The following is a 19,567-nucleotide window of genomic DNA, read 5'->3' on the forward strand; positions in this document are numbered from 1 at the left end:
AGAGACGGTGCAGGGAAGGTTTGGGAGGAGAGAGGAATGCAGAGTGAGAAGGCCCCGAGGAAGGGAACTAAATCCTCATTCAGGGTATAAACCAACCACTAACAGGCCAGAGAAAGGGGACTAGGAAGAAACTATAAACAAGTTGTTCCATAATTGTCCAATAGGGGGTTTCTTCCCCTCTTATGAAGCACCTGATACTGGTCACAGAGGGATAAAGGGCTAGATGGACTCCCCCTTTCCTCGGAGCCCTGGGGATCCGAGACCCACGGCTCTTCCCCTCATTCCAGCCAGGAGATCATGTCGGGTTTGGGAATGAAAAATCCTTCTAAGGGGGAAAGACCATGGTGGGATGGGGGGTGAATGAATGGTTCGTGGAATGTTTGTTACAAAGAAAGTTCCATGACATAACCCGGCCCCTCCCCTACGCTGTGGGGCGTGGCATTGGCAGATGGACATGGGAGACCCTTCGGAAGAGTCGGACATGCTTTGCCCCCTGGAGAAGATGCTGGGATCTGCACACGCCAGGTGACCCAGGCACAGCACTAATATCAAACCACTTAGGCCAGATTCCGGGCTGTAGCAGGGAATGAAACTTTCAACACAAAAGACTTCTCTTCAGAAAATGAGATTTGGTTGAAAATTATTTCATTTGCAAAACAGTTTAGCTTTCAATTCCATTTTTAGAAAATATTTTGAAATGGTAATTCTTTTTTGAGAAGAACAGAAATTAAAAAAAATAAATCTTTAGTTTAGAAATTGTGTGGAATTGCCACCTTCTGCCAGAGTTCTACTTTCTCCTGCCTGTCCTTTTCCACCCGAAAAGAGCGGGAGGAAAGTCGAAGAGCGAGAGAAATTAATAGTGAAGTGTTACTCTGAGGGGTTAAGCACTGAACGTGATATTTGTGGAGAGAAAGCTTCTAATACCCAAGGGAACAAGGAATCTCTTACCCAGCGAGGTCACACTCTCGTAATTCTCCTGCATGACGTCCCTGTAGAGGGCTCTCTGACTGGGGTCCAGCACAGCCCACTCCTCCTCCGTGAAATACACAGCCACCTCCTCGAAGGTCACCGCCCCCTGAAACAACCACAGTCCCCACTCAGGACCTGTTCCCCAGCCACAATCCCACCTGCCCCAGACTGTTCTAGTTTCCTGTGTACTTTCAGTAAGGCTTATAATACCCATAATCCCCAAGTTAGAATCTTGTCCCTACTGCTCCCATGTACTGCTCAATGGTCACTCACTCCTATGTCTAACATCTCCCCATGCATCATTCAGGCCTCTGGCCATTCCCTCTGCTCATAGGCGCTGACTTTTATTTTTCCCGGTGAGTGCTCCGCCCGAGGCCCCATCCCCACAAGGCTCTGCCCTCACTCTGCCTCTTCCCACCCCCTCCCACAACTCCCCCACCTGCCCTTTGCTCGCTCCTCTCAGTCCCCTTCCCCAAGGCCCCCTGCCCGCCCGCTGCTGGCTCCTCTCCTCCCCCCCCTGAGCCCGGCCAGCCCGGGGGCCCCGCTAAACAGCTGATCGGCAGCCAACTCCGGCCCGCCCAACAGCTGTAGCTGGTGGGTGCTGAGCACGCCCTATTTTTTTTCCATGGGTGCTTAAGCCCTGGAGCACCCACAGAGTTGGCGTCTATGCCTCTGTTACCTAATGCACCTTCAGTGTCCCAGGAGGAGGGTCACTCATTAGTATGTGAAACTGAGATGGTTCTCACTGGGTTCACAGGGACTGACCCAGCAAATCTATGGAAGCTCCTTAGCTGGAATTCCTCCAATGCAAGCTCCAATAGGTGCGAGATGGAGCCCTCCTGCTCTTTATTCTTACCCAGCCAAATGAAACCTGAACCTTCAGCATCTGGCTCAGTCCACAAGGTTAATTTCTCTCTTTGGTTCCTTCCATTCCCTCAGGGGACCATGTCACCCTGTCGTGCTGTTTTATGCATGTTTTGCTGGTTTATTTTTGAGAATCTCACTGCCCCCAACCCTTCCTTCCCCAAGCTCTGGACTAGAGGTGGCCTGAAATATAAGAATGAACAGCTGCGTTCTTTGCTTTACAGCAATGACTCTCAACCTTTCCAGACTACTGTGCCCCTTTCAGGAGTCTGATTTGTCCTGCGTATCCCCAAGTTTCACCTTACTTAAAAAATCAGACATAAAAATACAAAAGTGTCACAGCCACTATTACAGATAAATTGCTGACATTCTCATTTTTACCATCTAATTATAAAATAAATTGATTGGAATATAAATATTGTATTTACATTTCAGTGTATAGTTTATACTGCTCTATACACAAGTCATTGTCAATATCAAATTTTAGTTTGTACTGACTTTGCTAGTGCTATGTAGCCTGATGTAAAACTAGGCAAATATCTAGATGAGCTGATGTACCCCCTGGAAGACCTCTGTGTATCCTCAGGGGTACGCGTACTCTGGTTGAGAACCACTGCTTTACAGTAACTTGAGACCCGAGCGGCAGAGTTCAGATCTAGATCTGAAGAACTGAACTTGCCCAAAGGGGAACAGATTTAGAAAACCCAGCATGTTTCTTTTTAAAGACAACTGGTTCCGTTAGTATTATACAGAAGGTTTGAAGAGGGTAAGTCTATTTGGTGGGGAAAAAAATCAAAAGAAATGGAAATGTTTTATTTTGTCTGACATTTTCCTTTTTAACCTTTTTTGGGGGCTTGGGGTTTTTTTTTGAAAAAAACAAATAAAAAAATTCTGTTTCCTTTCTGTGGGAAAATCCCCACTTTTCTGTCAGTTTTAAAAGTTCCTTCCCCCGCTGGAAAAAAGATCAAGGTAATAACAAGGTGTGTGTGGGGGGAGGAGGCTTCTCAGTGAAACTAAACCAAAATTTTCTTAAACAAACAAAAAAAGGACCAAAATGAAAAAACTGTTCACAAATGTTTGTCTGTCTGTCAAAAAAAGGCATTTCACACTGGAAAAAAACCAACCACCCTGACACAAAATCTTCCACCAGCTTTCCCCAGGTTATTTGTTCACACCGCAACAAAACTGGAAATAAGGGAGAAATTGAAGTGTGAGGGCAATAAACCATCACTTGAAACCTTTAAACCTGGCATTGGCTACTGTCAGAAGACAGGATACTGGACTAGATGGACCTTTGGTCTGACCCAGAGTGGCCGCTCCTATGTTTCAGAGCCGATGTCTCTTTGTAAAAGATGGGCTCTAGTTGAACCACGAGTTGCTGGGTTCTATGAAGGCCTCCTGGGGTGGGATTCTCTAGTTTGGGTTACGCAGGGGATAAGACTAGAGGATGATCCTAATGGTTCCTTCTGGCCTTAAAATACAGGAGTCTATCTTTGGCGTGCTGGTCATGCCAACGTTTTCCCAGCAAGCCCCTGCACTCTGTGCTCCATACTGCCTGACTCAGGGGAGGCGCTGCCTGTGAAACTCCACCGAGCCACGACGCTGCTTATTATGCTAGCCGCCACCATCTCCCCATTACGCTGTTCTATGCAGCTGTTGCCTCATCTTAAGACTTTGAGTATTTTGGGGTAGGTGCTGTCTCTTGGTTCTAGGTTTTCACCCTATCCAGCGCAATAGGGCGCGGGTCCCTAGGACTTCAGCAATTCACAAAGTAAATAATAACTATACCACTGCTGCTGACGTGTATGCACTTGCCCACGACCCCTCACGCAGGGCGCACAGCGAGACTTGCTGGGCTAGGATTTTGCTGGCTCGGCCAAGGTCTCAGATGGGATGTTTCCATACAACGACCCTTCCTCTCATCTGTGGGACCTCGTTCAGGCTGAGGCCCTCACAGCAGGGATGGTTGGGAGAGGGGGGCGGGAGAGGCAGGGCCCTCCATGGCCCCACCTCTTCCCCTAAGGCCCCGTCCCCCAGCCAGGCCAGCAGCTGGAGCCCAGCTGGGGAGCTGCGGACCCTCCACCTGCCCGGGGTGGGGGAGCTCAAGAGCAGCCCCTGGCCTGTGTCCCCGCCCAGGGCAGGTGGAGGGCCCACAGTTCCCCACAGCTGCACACATGGCTCTTACCCCAACCCGGTTCCGGCCGGGGCCTCGGAGCCGCAGCCTGGCCATGGTAAGAGCCGTGCGGGCAGTTGTGAGGAGCCGCAGACCCTCCACCTGCACTGGGCTCCAGCTGCCAGCCTGGCTGGGGAGCAGGGCCTCGGGGGGAAGAGGAAGGGCAGGGGTGGGGCCCATGGCAAAAAGTGGATGGGCCATGGCCCCCAGCTCCCCCTATTCCAGCACCCCTGCCCCACAGCAACATATCGGGAGGGTGTGGGGGGCGATATTTTATCCTTTGATTTCCCATCAGATCCATCTCTCCCATCATCCCTTCTCAGCCCCACGCCTGGCTCTGCTCCCTCAGCATTTCCCCACCTCGCGTCATATCAGCTACCTGAGCAGGCTGGGTCGACTCCCCTTGCCCCAGGCAGGCTTCAGCCAGCGCAGCCGCCTCCTCGCTGCTGCGGGGCTCCCTCGCTGTCACCCAGGCCCGCACGTCCGCCCGCAGCGCCCCCAGGAACTGATCCCGCACGACGACGTCCACGATCTGCTCCTTGGTGCGCTCCCCAGGCCGCAGCCAGAGCCAAGCAGCCCGGCTGAGCCGAGCTAGCATCTCCTGGGGAGCTTCTCCGGGCCGGGCAGCCCCTGAGCGGAACTGCAACCGATGGGCTTCCTCGCTGGCCTGCTCTGAAATGGCCGCCTTGCCCTCGGCACAGCCCCTGGTGGGGCCTGTCCCCAGGGAGCCGCAGGTCTCAGGTGCCTCCCGGGTGAACGAAGGAACCTCGTCCCCATGAGGCCAGTCACGGGACGGCACCGCCCGCTCAAGGCCAGCAGTGTCTGCCCCGTCTCGAGACCGGGGAGGTGTCTGCGCCATCCTCAATGGAGAATCTTCCCCCTCCGAGCATCCCAGCCAGGACTGGGACGGCGTCCGTGGGGACAAGGGCCAGACAGGGCTCTGCTCCTCAGCCTCGCTCTCCTCCCTCTTGGGATGCTGGACGGGGATCCCACAACGCCCTTGCCCCAAGGCACGGGGTTCGCCCCACATCCCAGCCATGGCGATCTCCCATTGCGCCTGGTCCTGCTGGGAAAACGCTGGGGTTGAAAAAAATGGACCAGCTCCACACCAAGTCCATCGCTGCAGCCGAGCTGATGGGGCTGTCTGTCGCCTTAGCGCGGGTGCTGGAGAGTCATCACACTTTTATATCCCGAGGTTCAACCCTCACAACCCACCCAGGTGGGGTGTGGGGGGAGAAGGGTCGTGGTAGTCTCCACAGCAAGACTCAGAAGCATAGGTGCCGACCCACAGTGGGCGGAGTGGGGATAGGGCTTCAGGGGAGCGGGCGAAGCCAGGGTGGAGCACTCCCAGGGAAAAATAAAAGTCAGCACCTATTCTTGCTCACAAGGGGCGGGGGGGGGAGGGGGAGGGGAATGGATGAGAATAACCACGGCACCCATGCTATAGTTTTCTTCCCAGTGGGCCTGTTCCTATAAACCAGGCTCCAGATCACGCAAGTCCCAGCACAGGTCTGTCACCCCCTGCTGCCCGCTCACCCCCATCTTCTTCACACCCCCCCTGTGTTTTCAGTCCCTCTCCCTCCAGGAGGAGACCCCATACGTTCCAGAAAAATCCCCTACCTGAGCTGGTTCCACAGCAGCCATTTCCCAATCCGGACGTTATTCTGCAGCCTGTCAGGGCGAGAAGGGAGGTTTCAAATGGGCATTGGCACCATTTCATGCCCCGATTCCCTCCTGGCTCCTTCCCTGCAGACAGATGCCCTAGACATGGGGCAGTCAATACGCGGATGGCTGGCCAGACCCGGCCTGCAGACGCTTTTGAAGGGGACCCCAAAATCTTTTTTATGTATTGACTGTTATTGTGTTTGTTGCTATTTTTTTATATGATTCTCTCTGGAGTCTGGACCTTGATGAAGAAATTTGGACCCGGACAAAAAAAAACTGACTCCCCCTAACTCTGTGCCCCACTTTATTACACCACAGACCCAGCCTCTCCCTCCAGGAGTGAGCGCATTTCCACCCACTGTCTGAACCAAACCCGAGAAAGGAGCAGAACCAAAGGAGCCGCTCTGCGGGATCCCCCCTGACACTGTCCCCAGGGCAGCGCATCCCCCCAGCAGCGCGGGGACCAGGCAGAGGCAGGAACTGGCTTTTCCTCTCCCTGCTCCTCAGGAAAGTCCATCTGCCCCGGGGCGCTGCAGGGAATGGGGCTGGGCAGGGCTGGGAGCCGGGACCTCCCTCCCCACTGATTGCTCCTGCTGCCCCTGCTAGTCTCTGCCCCTGTCTCCCTCCCGCCCCCTCTCCCCTCGGGCTGGGAGACTCGGTCCCTGGCCGGCCCGGGGCGTTCGCTCTCCCGGAGCTGGCTCGGCTCCTGCAGGCGCTCAGGGGGGCAGAGCCGGGGGGGTGGGGGGGGGTCAGGGAGGGCAGCAGCTCTAGGACTCGCAGACCCCCGCCCCGCCCGGGAGCAGAGCTGGGGCGAGGAGGGGCCGGTGGTGCAGAGTCACTTTCCTGCCCGGCCCCAGCCCTTTCCCCCGGGTCTCTCTCCTCACCTGCAGGCTCCGGCTCAGGGGCTGGGGTCGGCAGAGTGGGGTTAATGCGGGTCGCTCAGCTCACAATGGAGCTAGCAGCGGCTGCTTCTGACCCAGGAAGCTCAACCCCCGGTCTGCTGAGCAGAGAGAGCAGAGCCCTAGGAGCTTCCCCTCCCTGAGCAATACCCAGAGCCCCCTGGTGGGGAAAAGCGAAGGAAGCCTCCCCCCTGCTCACCCCAGCAGTGCGGACAGAAACCTGGCTGGGGGGGAGGGAGATCCGGCCAGAGACTCCTTTTCTCTTCCCAGAAAAGAGAAAGAAACTTCCAAAGCAAAGGAACCAGAATCAGAGCCCAAGCCAGCGTGTCTGAGACCTTTCCCTAGTGGTCTGTGCTCAGAAAACATTCACCAGCAAACCTGGACTGAAGGCCTGGATTTACTCCAGATCAGCTCCAGTATGAATACCACCATTTGCCCCAGTAGGCACCCAGACACTATGGTGATGGACAGTGCATGAGACCCCTATGGAAAAATAAACGAAAAACAGTATTGAAAGATTGAGCAACAGTGAACTACAGCCACTTTGCTCCTGGAGGAGAGTAGCCCACACAGGGGCTTAATGTATTACTTTATGTGAATTTATTACCTTTCACATCTTCAGTCAATTCATAATACAGCTTGTCTACACAGGGAAATTAATTTGGATTGAAGCACGGTATGAATTTAAAGTCCAATAGCTAGACCTGGTCAATTCTCCGTGTGAATGTTCATATTCCAGAATAAAAGCGTTTTATTCCAAATTACTGTAACCCACTTGTGGGGCCAGAAAGCCACCTTCATTAATACTTCCGCTGTATACTTGTGGATTTAGCTATTTTAAGTGGATTAAACTAATTTGGAATAAAGCACTCTTATTCCAGAATCAGAACATCCACACAGGAAGTTAAATTGGGAATAGTTATTCCAGAATAACTCCTCATGTAGACAAGCTCTTAGGGTATGTCTACACTACAAAATTAGGTCGATTTTATAGAAGTTGATTTTTAGAAATCAATTTTATACAGTCGATTGCGTATGTCCCCACTAAACATATTAAGTCGGCGGAGTGCGTCCTCACTACCATGGCTAGCATCGACTTACGGAGCGGTGCACTGTGGGTAGCTATCCCACAGTTCCCGCATTCTCCGCTGCCCATTGGAATACTGGGTTAAGCTCCCAATGCCTGATGGGGCAAAAACATTGTCGCGGGTGGTTTTGGGTACATGTCGTCAGTCTCCCCTCCCTCCGTGAAAGCAACGGCAGACAATCGTTTCGTGCCTTTTTTCCGCACAGACGCCATACCACGGCAAGCGTGCAGCCTGCTCAGCTCAGCTCACCGACACCGCCACTGTTGTGTCCTGGGTGCTGCTGTCAGCAGATGGTGCAGTAGGACTGCTAACCGTTGTCATACACCATTTCCGCTGCAACTCTGCTCTGCTGCTATTGCCTCGATAGTGAATTTCTCCATGTTGTCTGTCATGGGCTCGCGGGTACGTGTGTTCTTCCTCGGGAAATGTGCGCAGTGCTAACCGTCGTCCTCCACCGCTTCCGCTGCAACTCTGCTCTCCTGCTCTCCTACACTCAAGCTGGAACTCCCAAAATCTGTAGTTATTTCTGAAAATCAGGTTGTTAGACCTTGTCTACCCTACAGGTTCTAACAGTCTGGGATCAGCTGGCAGCCGAGTCAGCCCTGAAGGTGCTTTGTGTCTGCACATAATGGGGTTAATAATCATGGCAACTAATCACATCACCTCTGCCAGATACCTGGGGCTAAGGGGTTGTTTTCCCTGTGACTAGTTCAGCAACAATTGTTTTGCTGTGTAAATGGGTCCTCTACAGGACTCCTGGGTTCAAGTCTAAGCCCTGGTCTACACTACGAGTTTAGGTCGAATTTAGCAGCGTTAGGTCGATTTAACCCTGCACCCGTCCACACGACCGAGCCTGTTTTGTTGACTTAAAGGGCTCTTAAAATTGATTTCTGTACTCCTCACCGGCAAGGGGTTTAGCACTAAAATCGACCTCGCTGGGTTGAATTTGGGGTAGTGCAGACGCCATTCGACGGTATTGGCCTCCGGGAGCTATCCCAGAGTGCTCCATTGTGGCCGCTCTGGACAGCACTCTCAACTCAGATGCACTGGCCAGATAGACAGGAAAAGCCCTGGGAACTTTTGAATTTCATTTCCTGTTTGGCCAGCGTGGTGAGCTGATCAGCACAGGTGACCATGCAGAGCTCATCAGCACAGGTGACCATGGAGTCCCAGAATCGCAAAAGAGCTCCAGCATGGACTGAACGGGAGGTACTGGATCTGATCGCTGTATGGGGAGAAGAATCCGTGCAGGCAGAACTCCATTCCAAAAGACGAAATGCCAATATATTTGCCAAAATCTCCAAGGGCATGGTGGACAGAGGCTACAACATGGAAACACAGCAGTGCTGCGTGAAAGTTAAGGAGCTGAGGCAAGCCTACCAAAAAACAAAGGATGCAAACGGTTGCTCTGGGTCAGAGCCCCATACATGCCGGTTCTATTATGAGCTGCATGCAATTCTAGGGGTGGCCCTACCACTACCCCACCACTGGCCGTGGACACCTGCAAGGGGGGAGTCTCACGCAACAGGGATGAGGAGTTTGAAGATAGGCATAATTTTACTGTGACAAAATCCTATCCATAACCATTATTACCACCCCGTGTCTCAGTTACCAATCTGTCCTTACTTCACAGGGTGCATGCAAGGATAAAATCCACGGATGATTGTCAGGCATCCAGTGTGAGGGCTGTATAAGCCCTAAGACAGGTAAGCACAGGCCCAGTTCTGCTGGCATAAACCCCATTGACTTCAGGCAGGTGCATCCTGCGGAAGACTCAGGGTATGTCTACACTAGAAACGCTACAGTGACACAGCTGCAGCACAGTAGTGTAGACACTAAGTACAGCGACGGAAGAGGTTCTTCTGTCATTGTAGTACATCCACTTCTCCGAGAGGCACTGGCTAGGTCAGTGAAAGAATTCTTCTGTCAATATAGTGCTGTCTATGCCGGGGCTTAGGTGAGCTTAACTTTGTTTCTCGGGGTGAATTTTTCACACCCCTGAGCAACGTACGTAAGTCAACCTAACTTTCTAGTGTAGACCCTCCCTCACTGAGGAAGAGAAAGTTACTGAGGTTCTTCGAGATGTGTGTCCCTGTGGGTGCTCCACTCCAGGTGACGGTGTGTCCCGGCGCCGTTGGTAGCAGTGCCTGGCTCAGCTGCTGTCTTGCGGTCTCGTTAGAGTCTGCCTGAGGGTGCGCATCCTGCGCCCCCCTGAGTTCCTTCTCTACCATGGAGAGGTCAGAATAGTACTCCAAAGTAGAAGGGAGGAGGGCAGGGAATGGAGCACCCACAGGGACACATATCTCGAAGAGCCTCAGTTACTGCAAGGTGAGTAACTTTCTCTTCTTCTTCGAGTGCTGTCCCTGTGGGTGCTCCACTCCAGGTGAATGTGAAGCAGTACCCACTATGGCTGGTGGGACTTGGGAGTTGCAGCAGTGAGTACTGTAGACAGTACTGTATGGCCTACTATGGTGTCTACCATGGTATCCTGCGTGATAGCATAGTGTTTGGTAAATGTGTGTTTGGATGACCACGTGGCCACCTTACAGATATTAGGAATGGGTACATTATGGAGGAAGGCAACGCATGTTGACATGGCTCGAGTAGAATGAGTTCTGATGCCTTCGGGTGGTTGAGCATTCTGAATGCGGTAACAGGATCTGATGCAGTCAGAGATCCACTTGGAAAGGTGTTGTTTAGAAATGGCTGTACCCTTTGATCTCTCAGTAGTGGAGACAAATAGTCGCGAGGACTTACGAAATGGTTTAGTCCTGTCTAAATAGAAGGCAATTGCTCATCTGACGTCAAGGGTATGCAGAGATGCCTCATGTGGAGTCTCATGAGGTTTGGGATAGAATGTAGGTAAGTATATTGGTTGGTTAAGGTGGAAGGTGGACACCACCTTAGGGAGAAATTTAGGGTGTGTTCGCAGGGTAACTTTGTCTTTAGAGAAGGTTGTGTAGGGAGGGTAGGCCATCAGGGCGCTTATTTCCCCTACTCTCCTTGCTGATGTTATAGCAACCAAGAAAGCTACCTTCATGGACATATGAAGAAGAGATGAGGTAGCTAAGGGCTCGAATGGAGGTTTCATAAGACCGCGAAGAATGAGATTGAGATTCCATGCAACTGCAAATGGATAAATCTCGGGGTAGAGATTTTGTAGGCCTGTGAGAAAGCGTTTTATGGTGGGGTGGGCAGAGAATGAATAGCCGTCTAACGAATCGTGGAAGGTGGTAAGGGCCATGAGGTGTACTCTGATGGAGCTGAGTGAGAGTCCGTCCTGTTTTAGTTTCAGGAGGTAGTCTAGGATGTTAGGGAGGGTCACAATATGGGGTGATAGGTGTTTATTTGAGCACCACAGGGAGAAATGCTTCCATTTCTGCAGGTAAGTTTTACGAGTGGAGTCTTTTCTACTATGCAGGAGGACATATCGGACTTGCTCAGAACAGGCTAATTTATGGGTCTGGAACCATGAAGGAACCACACTGTCAGGTGGAGTTTCTGTAGCTGAGGGTGAAGAATTCGTCCGTTGTCCTGAGAAAGCAGATCTGGTCTGTTGGGGAGAGTCCATGGAAGACGGGCGGACATGTGGAGCAGGTAAGGATACCATGTCTGTCTCGGCCAAGCCGGGGCAATGAGTATGACCTGGGCATTGTCGTCTCTGATCTTGCACAGGACCCTGTGTATCAGAGGGATCTGTGGAAAGGCGTACAGGAGAGAGTTGTTCCATGAGATGAGGAAAGAGTCTCCTAGGGATGCAGTCCCGAATACCGCTCTGGAGCAAAATAGGTGACATTTGCGATTCTGGGTTGTGGCAAAGAGGTCTGTTGACGGGGTGCCCCATTGGGAGAAGAGCTGTTGTAGTATCGTGGGGTGCAATTCCCATTCATGTTCTTTGGCGAAGTGTCTGCTGAGTGTACCGATGGTAGTGTTGTGACAGCTGGGTAGGTACGATGCAATAATTTCTATGTGGTGTTGTATGCACCAATTCCACAATCGGATGTCTTCCATGCGTAGGGAGTGCGATCGTGCTCCCCCCTGTCTGTTGATGTAAAACATACATGCTATATTGTCCGCTAGGACCCGGATAGATTTGTTCTTTATGAGGGGAAGAAAGTGAAGGCAGGCTTGTCTCACTGCTCTGAGCTCCAGGAGATTTATGTGTAGATGCGTCTCTGGCGTGGACCAGCGGCCTTGTGCCATGTGTCCCCCCCAGATGCGTTCCCCAACCGATCAGGGAAGCGTCCGTGGTGAGCATGAGCGTAGGGGATGGTTGCTGGAAGGGAACGCCCATGCAAAGGTTCTCTGGTCTTGTCCACCATTGCAGGGAAGCTAGTATGTTCGCTGGAGGAGTTAGCAGCAGGGACAAGGAGGTGCTGCTTCCGTTATACAAGGCGCTGGTGAGACCTCATTTGGAGTACTGCGTGCAGTTCTGGTCTCCCATGTTTAAAAAGGATGAACTCAAACTGGAACGGGTACAGAGAAGGGCCACTAGGATGATCCGAGGAATGGAAAACCTTTCCTATGAAAGGAGACTCGAGGAGCTCGGTTTGTTTAGCCTAACCAAAAGAAGGCTGAGGGGGGATATGATTGCTCTCTTTAAATATATCAAAGGGATAAATACCAGGGAGGGAGAGGAATTATTTCAGCTCAGTACTAATGTGGACACGAGAACAAATGGATATAAACTGGCCATGGGGAAGTTTAGGCTTGAAATTAGACGAAGGTTTCTAACCGTCAGAGGGGTGAAATTCTGGAACAGCCTTCCGAGGGAAACGGTGGGGGCGAAAGACCTCTCTGGCTTCAAGATTAGGCTAGATAAGTTTATGGAGGGAATGGTTTGATGGGATAACGTGATTTTAGTCAATTAGGCAATAACGTGCCATCGCTGGTAAAATGTGGGTCCGGCTGGAGAATCTTGCCTGTATGCTCGGGGTTCTATTGATTGCCATATTTGGGGTCGGGAAGGAATTTTCCTCCAGGGTAGATTGGCAGAGGCCCTGGAAGTTTTTTGCCTTCCTCCGCAGCATAGGGCAGGGGTCACAAGCTGGAGGATTCTCTGCGACTTGAAGTCTTTAAATCACGATCTGGAGACTTCAACAGCTGAGATAAGGGAAATTGGGTGGGTCAGCTTTTGTGGCCTGCATCATGCGGGAGGTCAGACTAGATGACCATAATGGTCCCTTCTGACCTTAAAGTCTATGAGTCTATGAGCATGCAGAAGCTGTGTCTGCTGGGTTTGTAGTTGGAGTTGAGCCAGCCCTGAAGACATCTCATGTGCAGCCTGGCGTACTTGACCACGAAGGTGGTGGCTGCCATGTGGCCAAGGAGCTGTAGGCAAATTCTTGCCTGTATCCTGGGACAAACAGAGAGCGTACATATGAGGTGTATGATAGCGAAGAATCTGTTGTGGGGAGTGAGGCTCTGGTTCGAATTGAGTCCAGGTGAGCTCCAATGAATTCGATCTGCTGTGTAGGTGTCAGGGTGGATTTTTGGATGTTTATTTGCAGGCCCAAGCTGTGCAAGAGGGAGATGGCAAAATGGGTAGCACAGTGGGTCTCAAACTTTTTTATTGGCGACTCCTTTCACATTGCAAGCCTCTGAGTGCGACCCCCCATATAAATTAAACACACTTTTTAATATATTTAACACCATTATAAATGCTGGAGGCAAGCGGGGTTTGGGGTGGAGATTGACAGCTCGCGACCCCCCGTGTAATGATCTCACGACCCCCTGAGGGGTCCCGACCCCCAGTTTGAGAACCCCTGGGGTAGCATGTAGCATCTCGTCCTATGAGTTGCCCTTGATAAGGCAATCATCTAGGTAGGGGAAAGTATGATCCCGTGTCTGCGGAGGTGGGCTAGGGTCTTGGCGAATACTCTCGGTGCTGTGGAGAGTCCGAAAGAGAGTACCCTGTATTGGAAATGGTCATGACCGATTGTGAACCACAGGAAGCGTCTGTGGGCTGGATGAATAGATATATGAAAACAAGCGTCCTGTAGGTCGAGGGCTGTGAACCAGTCCCCTTGTTCCAGCGCAGGTATTATTGTGCCCAGTGTGACCATCTTGAATTTCTGTACCCTTACAAATTTGTTCAGTTGGCATAGGTCTAGTATAGGCCTCCATCCCCCGTTCTTTTTCTGGGTCAGAAAGTAGTGGGAGTAGAACCCTTTTCCTCGATGTTGTGTCGGCACAGGTTCCACTGCACCTAGCTGTAGAAGATGAGCCACTTCTATCCAAAGGAGGTGCTCGTGAGAGGGGTCCCTGAAGGGGGACAAGGAAGGGGAAAGGGTAGGAGGGTAGGATATAAAAGGGATAGAGTATCCGGACTGAACTATTTCCAGGATCCAGCGGTCCTGTGTAATCTGCTGCCAGGCATGGTGGAAAACCTGGAGGAGGTGGCCAAATGAGCAAGTAGGCAGTGGAGTCAAGGGGTGGTCATTCAGACCCTCAACCAACGCTTCAAAATTGTTATTTCCCAATGGGTGGGAGGTAGCTGTTTGCGCTTGGTTTTTTCTGTGCTTAGGAGGTCTAGGGCGATTCCTGGGTATATCGTATGGTCTGTTCTGAGGCCGGTGATACTGTTGTGTGCGTGGCCTCTGGTAAGGGTTGATACCGTTGTCTCCTGGGAAGGGATGGGTAGATGCCCAGGGTGCGCAGGGTCGCTCTAGAGTCTTTCATGGTGTGAAGGACTTTGTTGGTTTTCTTGGAAAAGAGTTTGTCTTTATCAAAGAGGAGGTCCTCCACTTTGGTCTGCAGGTCTTTGGGGATACCGGATGCAGAGAGCCAGGAAGATCTGTGCATAACTACTGCAGTTGCAGTAGTGCGGGCAGCTGTATCCGCCATGTCCAGAGATGCTTGTAGGGCAGTTCTGGAGACCAACTGGCCCTCGACAAGGACTGACTTAAAGTCTGCTCTCCTGTCCTCTGGAACATGGGAGGTAAAATCAAAGAGTTTATTGTAGTTATCAAAGTCGTAGCTTGCAAGTAGGGCGGAATAGTTTGCAATTCTGAATTGCAGAGTGGAGGAGCGGCCCAAGATGTCCAGGTGTTTGAGGTCCTTGTCTTGCGGGGTGGGCCGGTAGTGCGGCTGTTTTGTCCTGTGAGTCGCTGCATCCACTACAAGAGAATTTGGTTGTGGATGGGAGAATAAGAAGTCTACGTCCTTAGCAGGAACATAATATTTACGTTCAGCCTTTTTGCAAGTTGGTAAGATAGAGGCTGGGGTCTGCCAGAGAGTGTCAGCTGGTTCTAGGAGTGCTTCATTTATGGGAAGTGTGATCTTTGAAGGCGCAGAGGGTTGGAGGATTTTGAGGAGTTTGTGTTGTGTCTCCTGGACCTCCTCTAAAGGGATGTCTTGGCTGAAAAATTGAAACTCTTGAAAAGTTCCTGGAACTGTTTGAAGTCGTCCACATTCTGTGGAGGCGGAGGCATGAGGGGTCCGTCTGGAGCTGATGGAGAGTTAGGAGTCGGTGAATCAGGGTATGGTCCATAGTGCACCTCTGCAGGGTGGGTTCAGGCACTCTAGAAGTAGATGGAGCTGGAGATAGAGACGCAGAAGGAGCTTGTGGTCTGGTGGAAGAAGCATGAGGGTGAGTGGCAGTACCCATAGGATAAGAAAAGTTAGGCACCGCCCACGGGGGTGGAGGGGGAGACACAAAGTAGGGAAACTGAGGCTGGTGGTTGTGAGCTGTGACCTGAGGTGCAAAAGGTTCCAGTGGAGGAGGAGAGGCAGGTGGGGAGAACGCTGCTGCATATCAGGCTCACTGTCAGTAAAGGTAGCCAGGTCAGATGGGGAGAGTGGCTGGTCAAAGAGTGAGCACTGTGTGTCCAGGAGCGGAGAGTTAGGCTCAGGTGCCACTGACAGGTCGTCCTGACTTAGGAACTGTTGTTGCTGTTCCGTAGGCTCAGACTCCGCTGCGCAAGATCTGTGCTCAGAAGCGTGCACAGACTTTTGTTTGGCTTTTCCCGGTGCCGCGGGTCTCTTGTAGGTGCCCTGCGGGAGGTCTGCTGCTGCTATCTGAGCGGCAAGCAGGCTCGGTGCCGACGTTCTTTTCGGCACCGGGTCTATTTTTGGTGCCAAAGGGACCGGTGCCGAGGAGACCTTCCCGGTATGGGAGGTCGGGTCCCTGCCTCTGCGTTCCGCGGGAGCCGTAGCTGAGGTGCTGTGACGGTCCGAGGCACCTGCCTTCGGAGGTGTCAGTACTGAGGGTAAGGATCTCGCAGGAGACCCTTTACCCTTGTGAAAGTCTCTGCTTGGAGACAGTTGGGCTTCTTGCCACTTCGCCTGAGAGGGTGAAGCCATGCTCCCGATCGGTTCGGACCTGGCCAGGGGGGGTGAGGGAGAGGGCTTGCCATTGCCCGTCTCCAGAGGCGGCTGCAGGGATTTCTGTATGAGAAGCATTTTTAGCCGCAGGTCCCTGTCGCGACGAGCCCTGGTTTTGAGGCTCGTGCAATGGACACACTTGGCAGGGACGTGTGTCTTGCTGAGGCACTTCACACAACATGAGTGTCCATTGGACCTTGGCATAGAGTCCTGACAGGAAGCACCTTTCTTGAATCCTGAAGCCCCTGGCATTATTGAACTAGGAATGCCGGGGGAGAGCGTCTCCACAGGCGACAAGCTTGAGGAAAAAAGGTGGGTTTTTTTGTTTTTAAAACTAAGTAACTATTCTAAGGGAAGGGAAACAACTGGGATGTTACTACTAACTATGTCTATATTCTTTGTAATTGTTCCCTTCAGAGACCAGGGAAGAGAATCAGCACTGCCTCGAGTCCCGTCTTCAGCCACGGATGGTTGAGAAGGAACTGAGGGGGGCACGGGACACGCGCGCTCAGGCAGATTCTAACGAGACCGCGAGACAGCAACTGAGAGCGTGCATCACGGCCAGGCACTGCTACTGAAGATCTCTGATCAATGGCGCTGGGATGCACCGTCACCTGGAGTGGAGCACTCACAGGGACAGCACTCGAAGAAGAATGGTTTCCTCTCCATGAAATGAACAGGCCCTGGGTGCTAATGTATATCTCTCTCTCGGGGGGACGTGACTGTCCACAGACAGCCCACCCCAAACTCGTCCTCTCCGAGGACTAGAAGACCATGCATTGAGGAAACACAAGGCAGAGCCTGCCTGAGATCCCCAAGAGATTTGACTCATACTTGTGTTCTGGGCTCCAAGGGGAGTCGCTACCGGGAGGTGGAGGTCGGTGATTGGGATGGCTGGGCCATAGGGGTGACAGGGAGACAGTGAGGGGGAATGGGGAGTTCAGTGTCAAGCCAGAGGAGGGATCTGGACAGTGGGGCTGTACCGAGGGCAGTACTGGGCTCTCAGCTCCCCGCACACCCCTCTGGCCTTGAATGAGAGCCCAGGGGAGATCGGGGTGCATCTGGCTATGACTGAGGGGAGGTGACATTTTACAACGCAGACACCGAGGTCAGATCTTCAACTTTCAGGCTTCGTTTTCTGGGAAAATCTTCCCTTCCCTCTGGCTCACATCTCCAGGGACTGGTATCTTGTTGAGAAGAGGGGTCAGAGCTTTCCCTGATTCCACATAACGAAAACCTGCTTACTATGCAAGGCAGTTATCCCATTGGGAGTTAGGCGCCTAAAGACCTTGGAGGAGCTAGGCCTCCATCACTTGAAATCATCTCCTGTGACATAAGTGAAGAGGATCCAGGAAGAAAACAAAAGGGCCTTGTGGTTAACAGAAGGCAAGCGGCGAGATTTGGTTTCAATTCCGGGCTCGGTCACAGACACTCTGTATATAAGAGCAGCCAGACTGGGTCAGACCAAAGGTCCATCTATCCCAGCATCCTGTCTTCCAACAGTGGCCAATGCCAGGTGCTTCAGAGAGAATACCTGAATGGGCAATCACCAAGTGATCCATCCCCTGTCACCCATTCCTAGCTTCTGGCAAACACAGGCTAGGGACACCATCCCTGCCCATCCTGGCTAATAGCCATTGGCGGGACTTATCCTCCATTAGCTTATCTAGTTCTTTTTTGAGCCCTGTTATAGTCTTGGCCTTTACAACATTCTCTGGCAAAGAGTTCCACAGGTTGACTGTGCGCTGTGTGAAGAAATACTTCCTTTTGTTTGGTTTAATCCTGCTGCCTATTAATTTCATTGTGTGACCCCTAGTTCTTGAGTTATGAGAAGTAAATAACACTCTTATTTACTTTTTCCACACCCATCATGATTTTACAGACCTCTATCACGTCCCCTCTTGGTCGTCTCTTTTCCAAGCTGAAAAGTCCCAGTCTTATTAATGTCTCCTCATACGAAAGCGGTTCCATACCCCAATCATTTTTGTTGCTCTTTTCTGTACCTTTTCCATTTCCAATATATCTTTTTCGAGAGGGGGCGACCACATCTGCATGCAGCATTCAAGGTGTGGGTGAACCATGGATTTATAGATAGGCAATATGATATTTTCTGTCTTATTATCTATCCCTTTCCTAATGCGCAATCTTTGAGCAAGTCCCTTGGGGTAAAGTTTTCAAACATGCCTAAGACTCAGACCTCAGAGGTATTTAGGCTCCTAACTCTCTTGATTTCAATGGAAATTAGGAGCCTGAATTCCTTTGAGGATCTGGGTCTAAGTGACTTAGGAGACATTGATGTTCAGCAGGACAAAAGTGTTACTGAAAATCTTACCCTTAGGCCCAGATCGGGACCTAACTCCCATTGAAATCCACAGACTTTAGGAGTCTAAATACGCTTGAAGATCTGGCCCTTAATCTCTCTGTGATATGATCTCCCATGTAAAAAGAGGGGGTCAGAATCCTTATTGTCTGTTTGGTCTATGTACACTGGGAGCTCTTCAGGGTAGAAACTTTCTCACAGTGCATGCATGCAGCTCTCAGCACAATGGGCTCACAATCTCCATTAGGATGCCAAGGTACTGCTCTAATACAAAGACCATGACACTGGCAGGCTTTTCCGCTGCTGGACGGGGGGTGGCTGCTGATCCTCCAGTCACAGGAGCTGCACCAACCTGGGGGGGCGGGGGTAGGGTAATTTCACAGGAAAATGGTGGGAAAACAGCAGCAGGAGCTGTGGCCATTGGGATGAAGGCAGGCTCACCTACCCTCACCCCTGCCCCACCGAGGCTGGCAGAACCAGCACCGCCATGAGAGAAGACGCTCTCCCCGCCCCAGGCATTACACAAAATAATTCTTTATTGAAGATTTGTCCAAAACCCTGAAGCTGAGAGTAGCAAAACCGAGGCCTGTTCCTGGGGAGGGCGAACCTCAGCATCTCTCTTCAGAGTCCCCCTGCCCCAGAGAAGGTGAGGCCCTTTGCCTGGTGTCACAGTCCTCTTGGCTCACAGAGAGTCTGCGCTCTACTGACTGTGGTGTGGGGAGGCTGCGCATGGCTGCAGGGGTTTGCCTCCCTGTCCCCATACTCTCAGTGCCTGGGCAGGATTTCAGATCTGCCGCTACAGTCTCCCACCCTGGTTCAGTCATTATCCCAGCCCTTCTGCTAAGTGCTTTATGCCCCACTCTCAGCAGAGTCCAGCTGGAAGGCAGGATCCTGCTGGGATCATCTCTGCCGACATCCCCCGTGGCTCACCCCCAAGCGCTGGTCAGACCCGGATCCCGCTCGGTGTGGCCCGTTACTCGGCGGAGGCTGCGATGTGGGACACCGGCCCTTCCGCCTTCTCCATCTTGCAATGGCTCAGAGCAGGGATCTCCAGCTGCTCTGTGGCAAGTGGGCACGGCACATCCGGGTGGTCCTCGGTTGATGTCTCCTCAGCGAGGGTGGGGAGCGGGGATGGGGTGTCCTGGTGGCCAGGTTCTGGCATTTCCGGCGTGGGCTGGGCCGGGCCAGCAGCCACCTCGGGATGGCTCTTGCTCTTGTGCGCGGTGACGTTGTCCTTCTTCTCAAACTTCTTGCCGCAGATGTC

The 19,567-nt window shown here is 52.1% G+C and overlaps 1 protein-coding gene across 2 annotated transcripts; it reads right to left on the bottom strand.

Annotated features, from left to right (window-relative positions):
• Positions 1-316: 316 nt before the first annotated feature.
• On the bottom strand, positions 317-6,656 carry LOC112122114 (neurotrophin receptor-interacting factor homolog). Of its 2 annotated transcripts, none has more exons than XM_026646959.2 (4): positions 6,556-6,656; positions 5,627-5,677; positions 4,386-5,069; positions 317-1,075 (listed from the first exon to the last, which is right to left on the bottom strand). In XM_026646959.2, exons 2-4 carry the CDS (start codon positions 5,648-5,650, stop codon positions 881-883), a joined length of 903 nt encoding a protein of 300 aa, XP_026502744.2. In that variant the 5' UTR covers positions 5,651-5,677; positions 6,556-6,656; the 3' UTR covers positions 317-880. The 2 variants fall into 2 exon arrangements, with proteins under 2 accessions (XP_026502744.2, XP_029770272.1); XM_029914412.1 differs by having other exon boundaries at positions 4,386-5,072.
• Positions 6,657-19,567: the final 12,911 nt, after the last annotated feature.

The sequence above is a fragment of the Terrapene carolina genome, unplaced genomic scaffold (assembly GCF_002925995.2).
Source record: "Terrapene carolina triunguis isolate 2854851 unplaced genomic scaffold, T_m_triunguis-2.0 Scaffold50180, whole genome shotgun sequence".
Taxonomy (NCBI): Eukaryota; Metazoa; Chordata; order Testudines; family Emydidae; genus Terrapene; species Terrapene triunguis.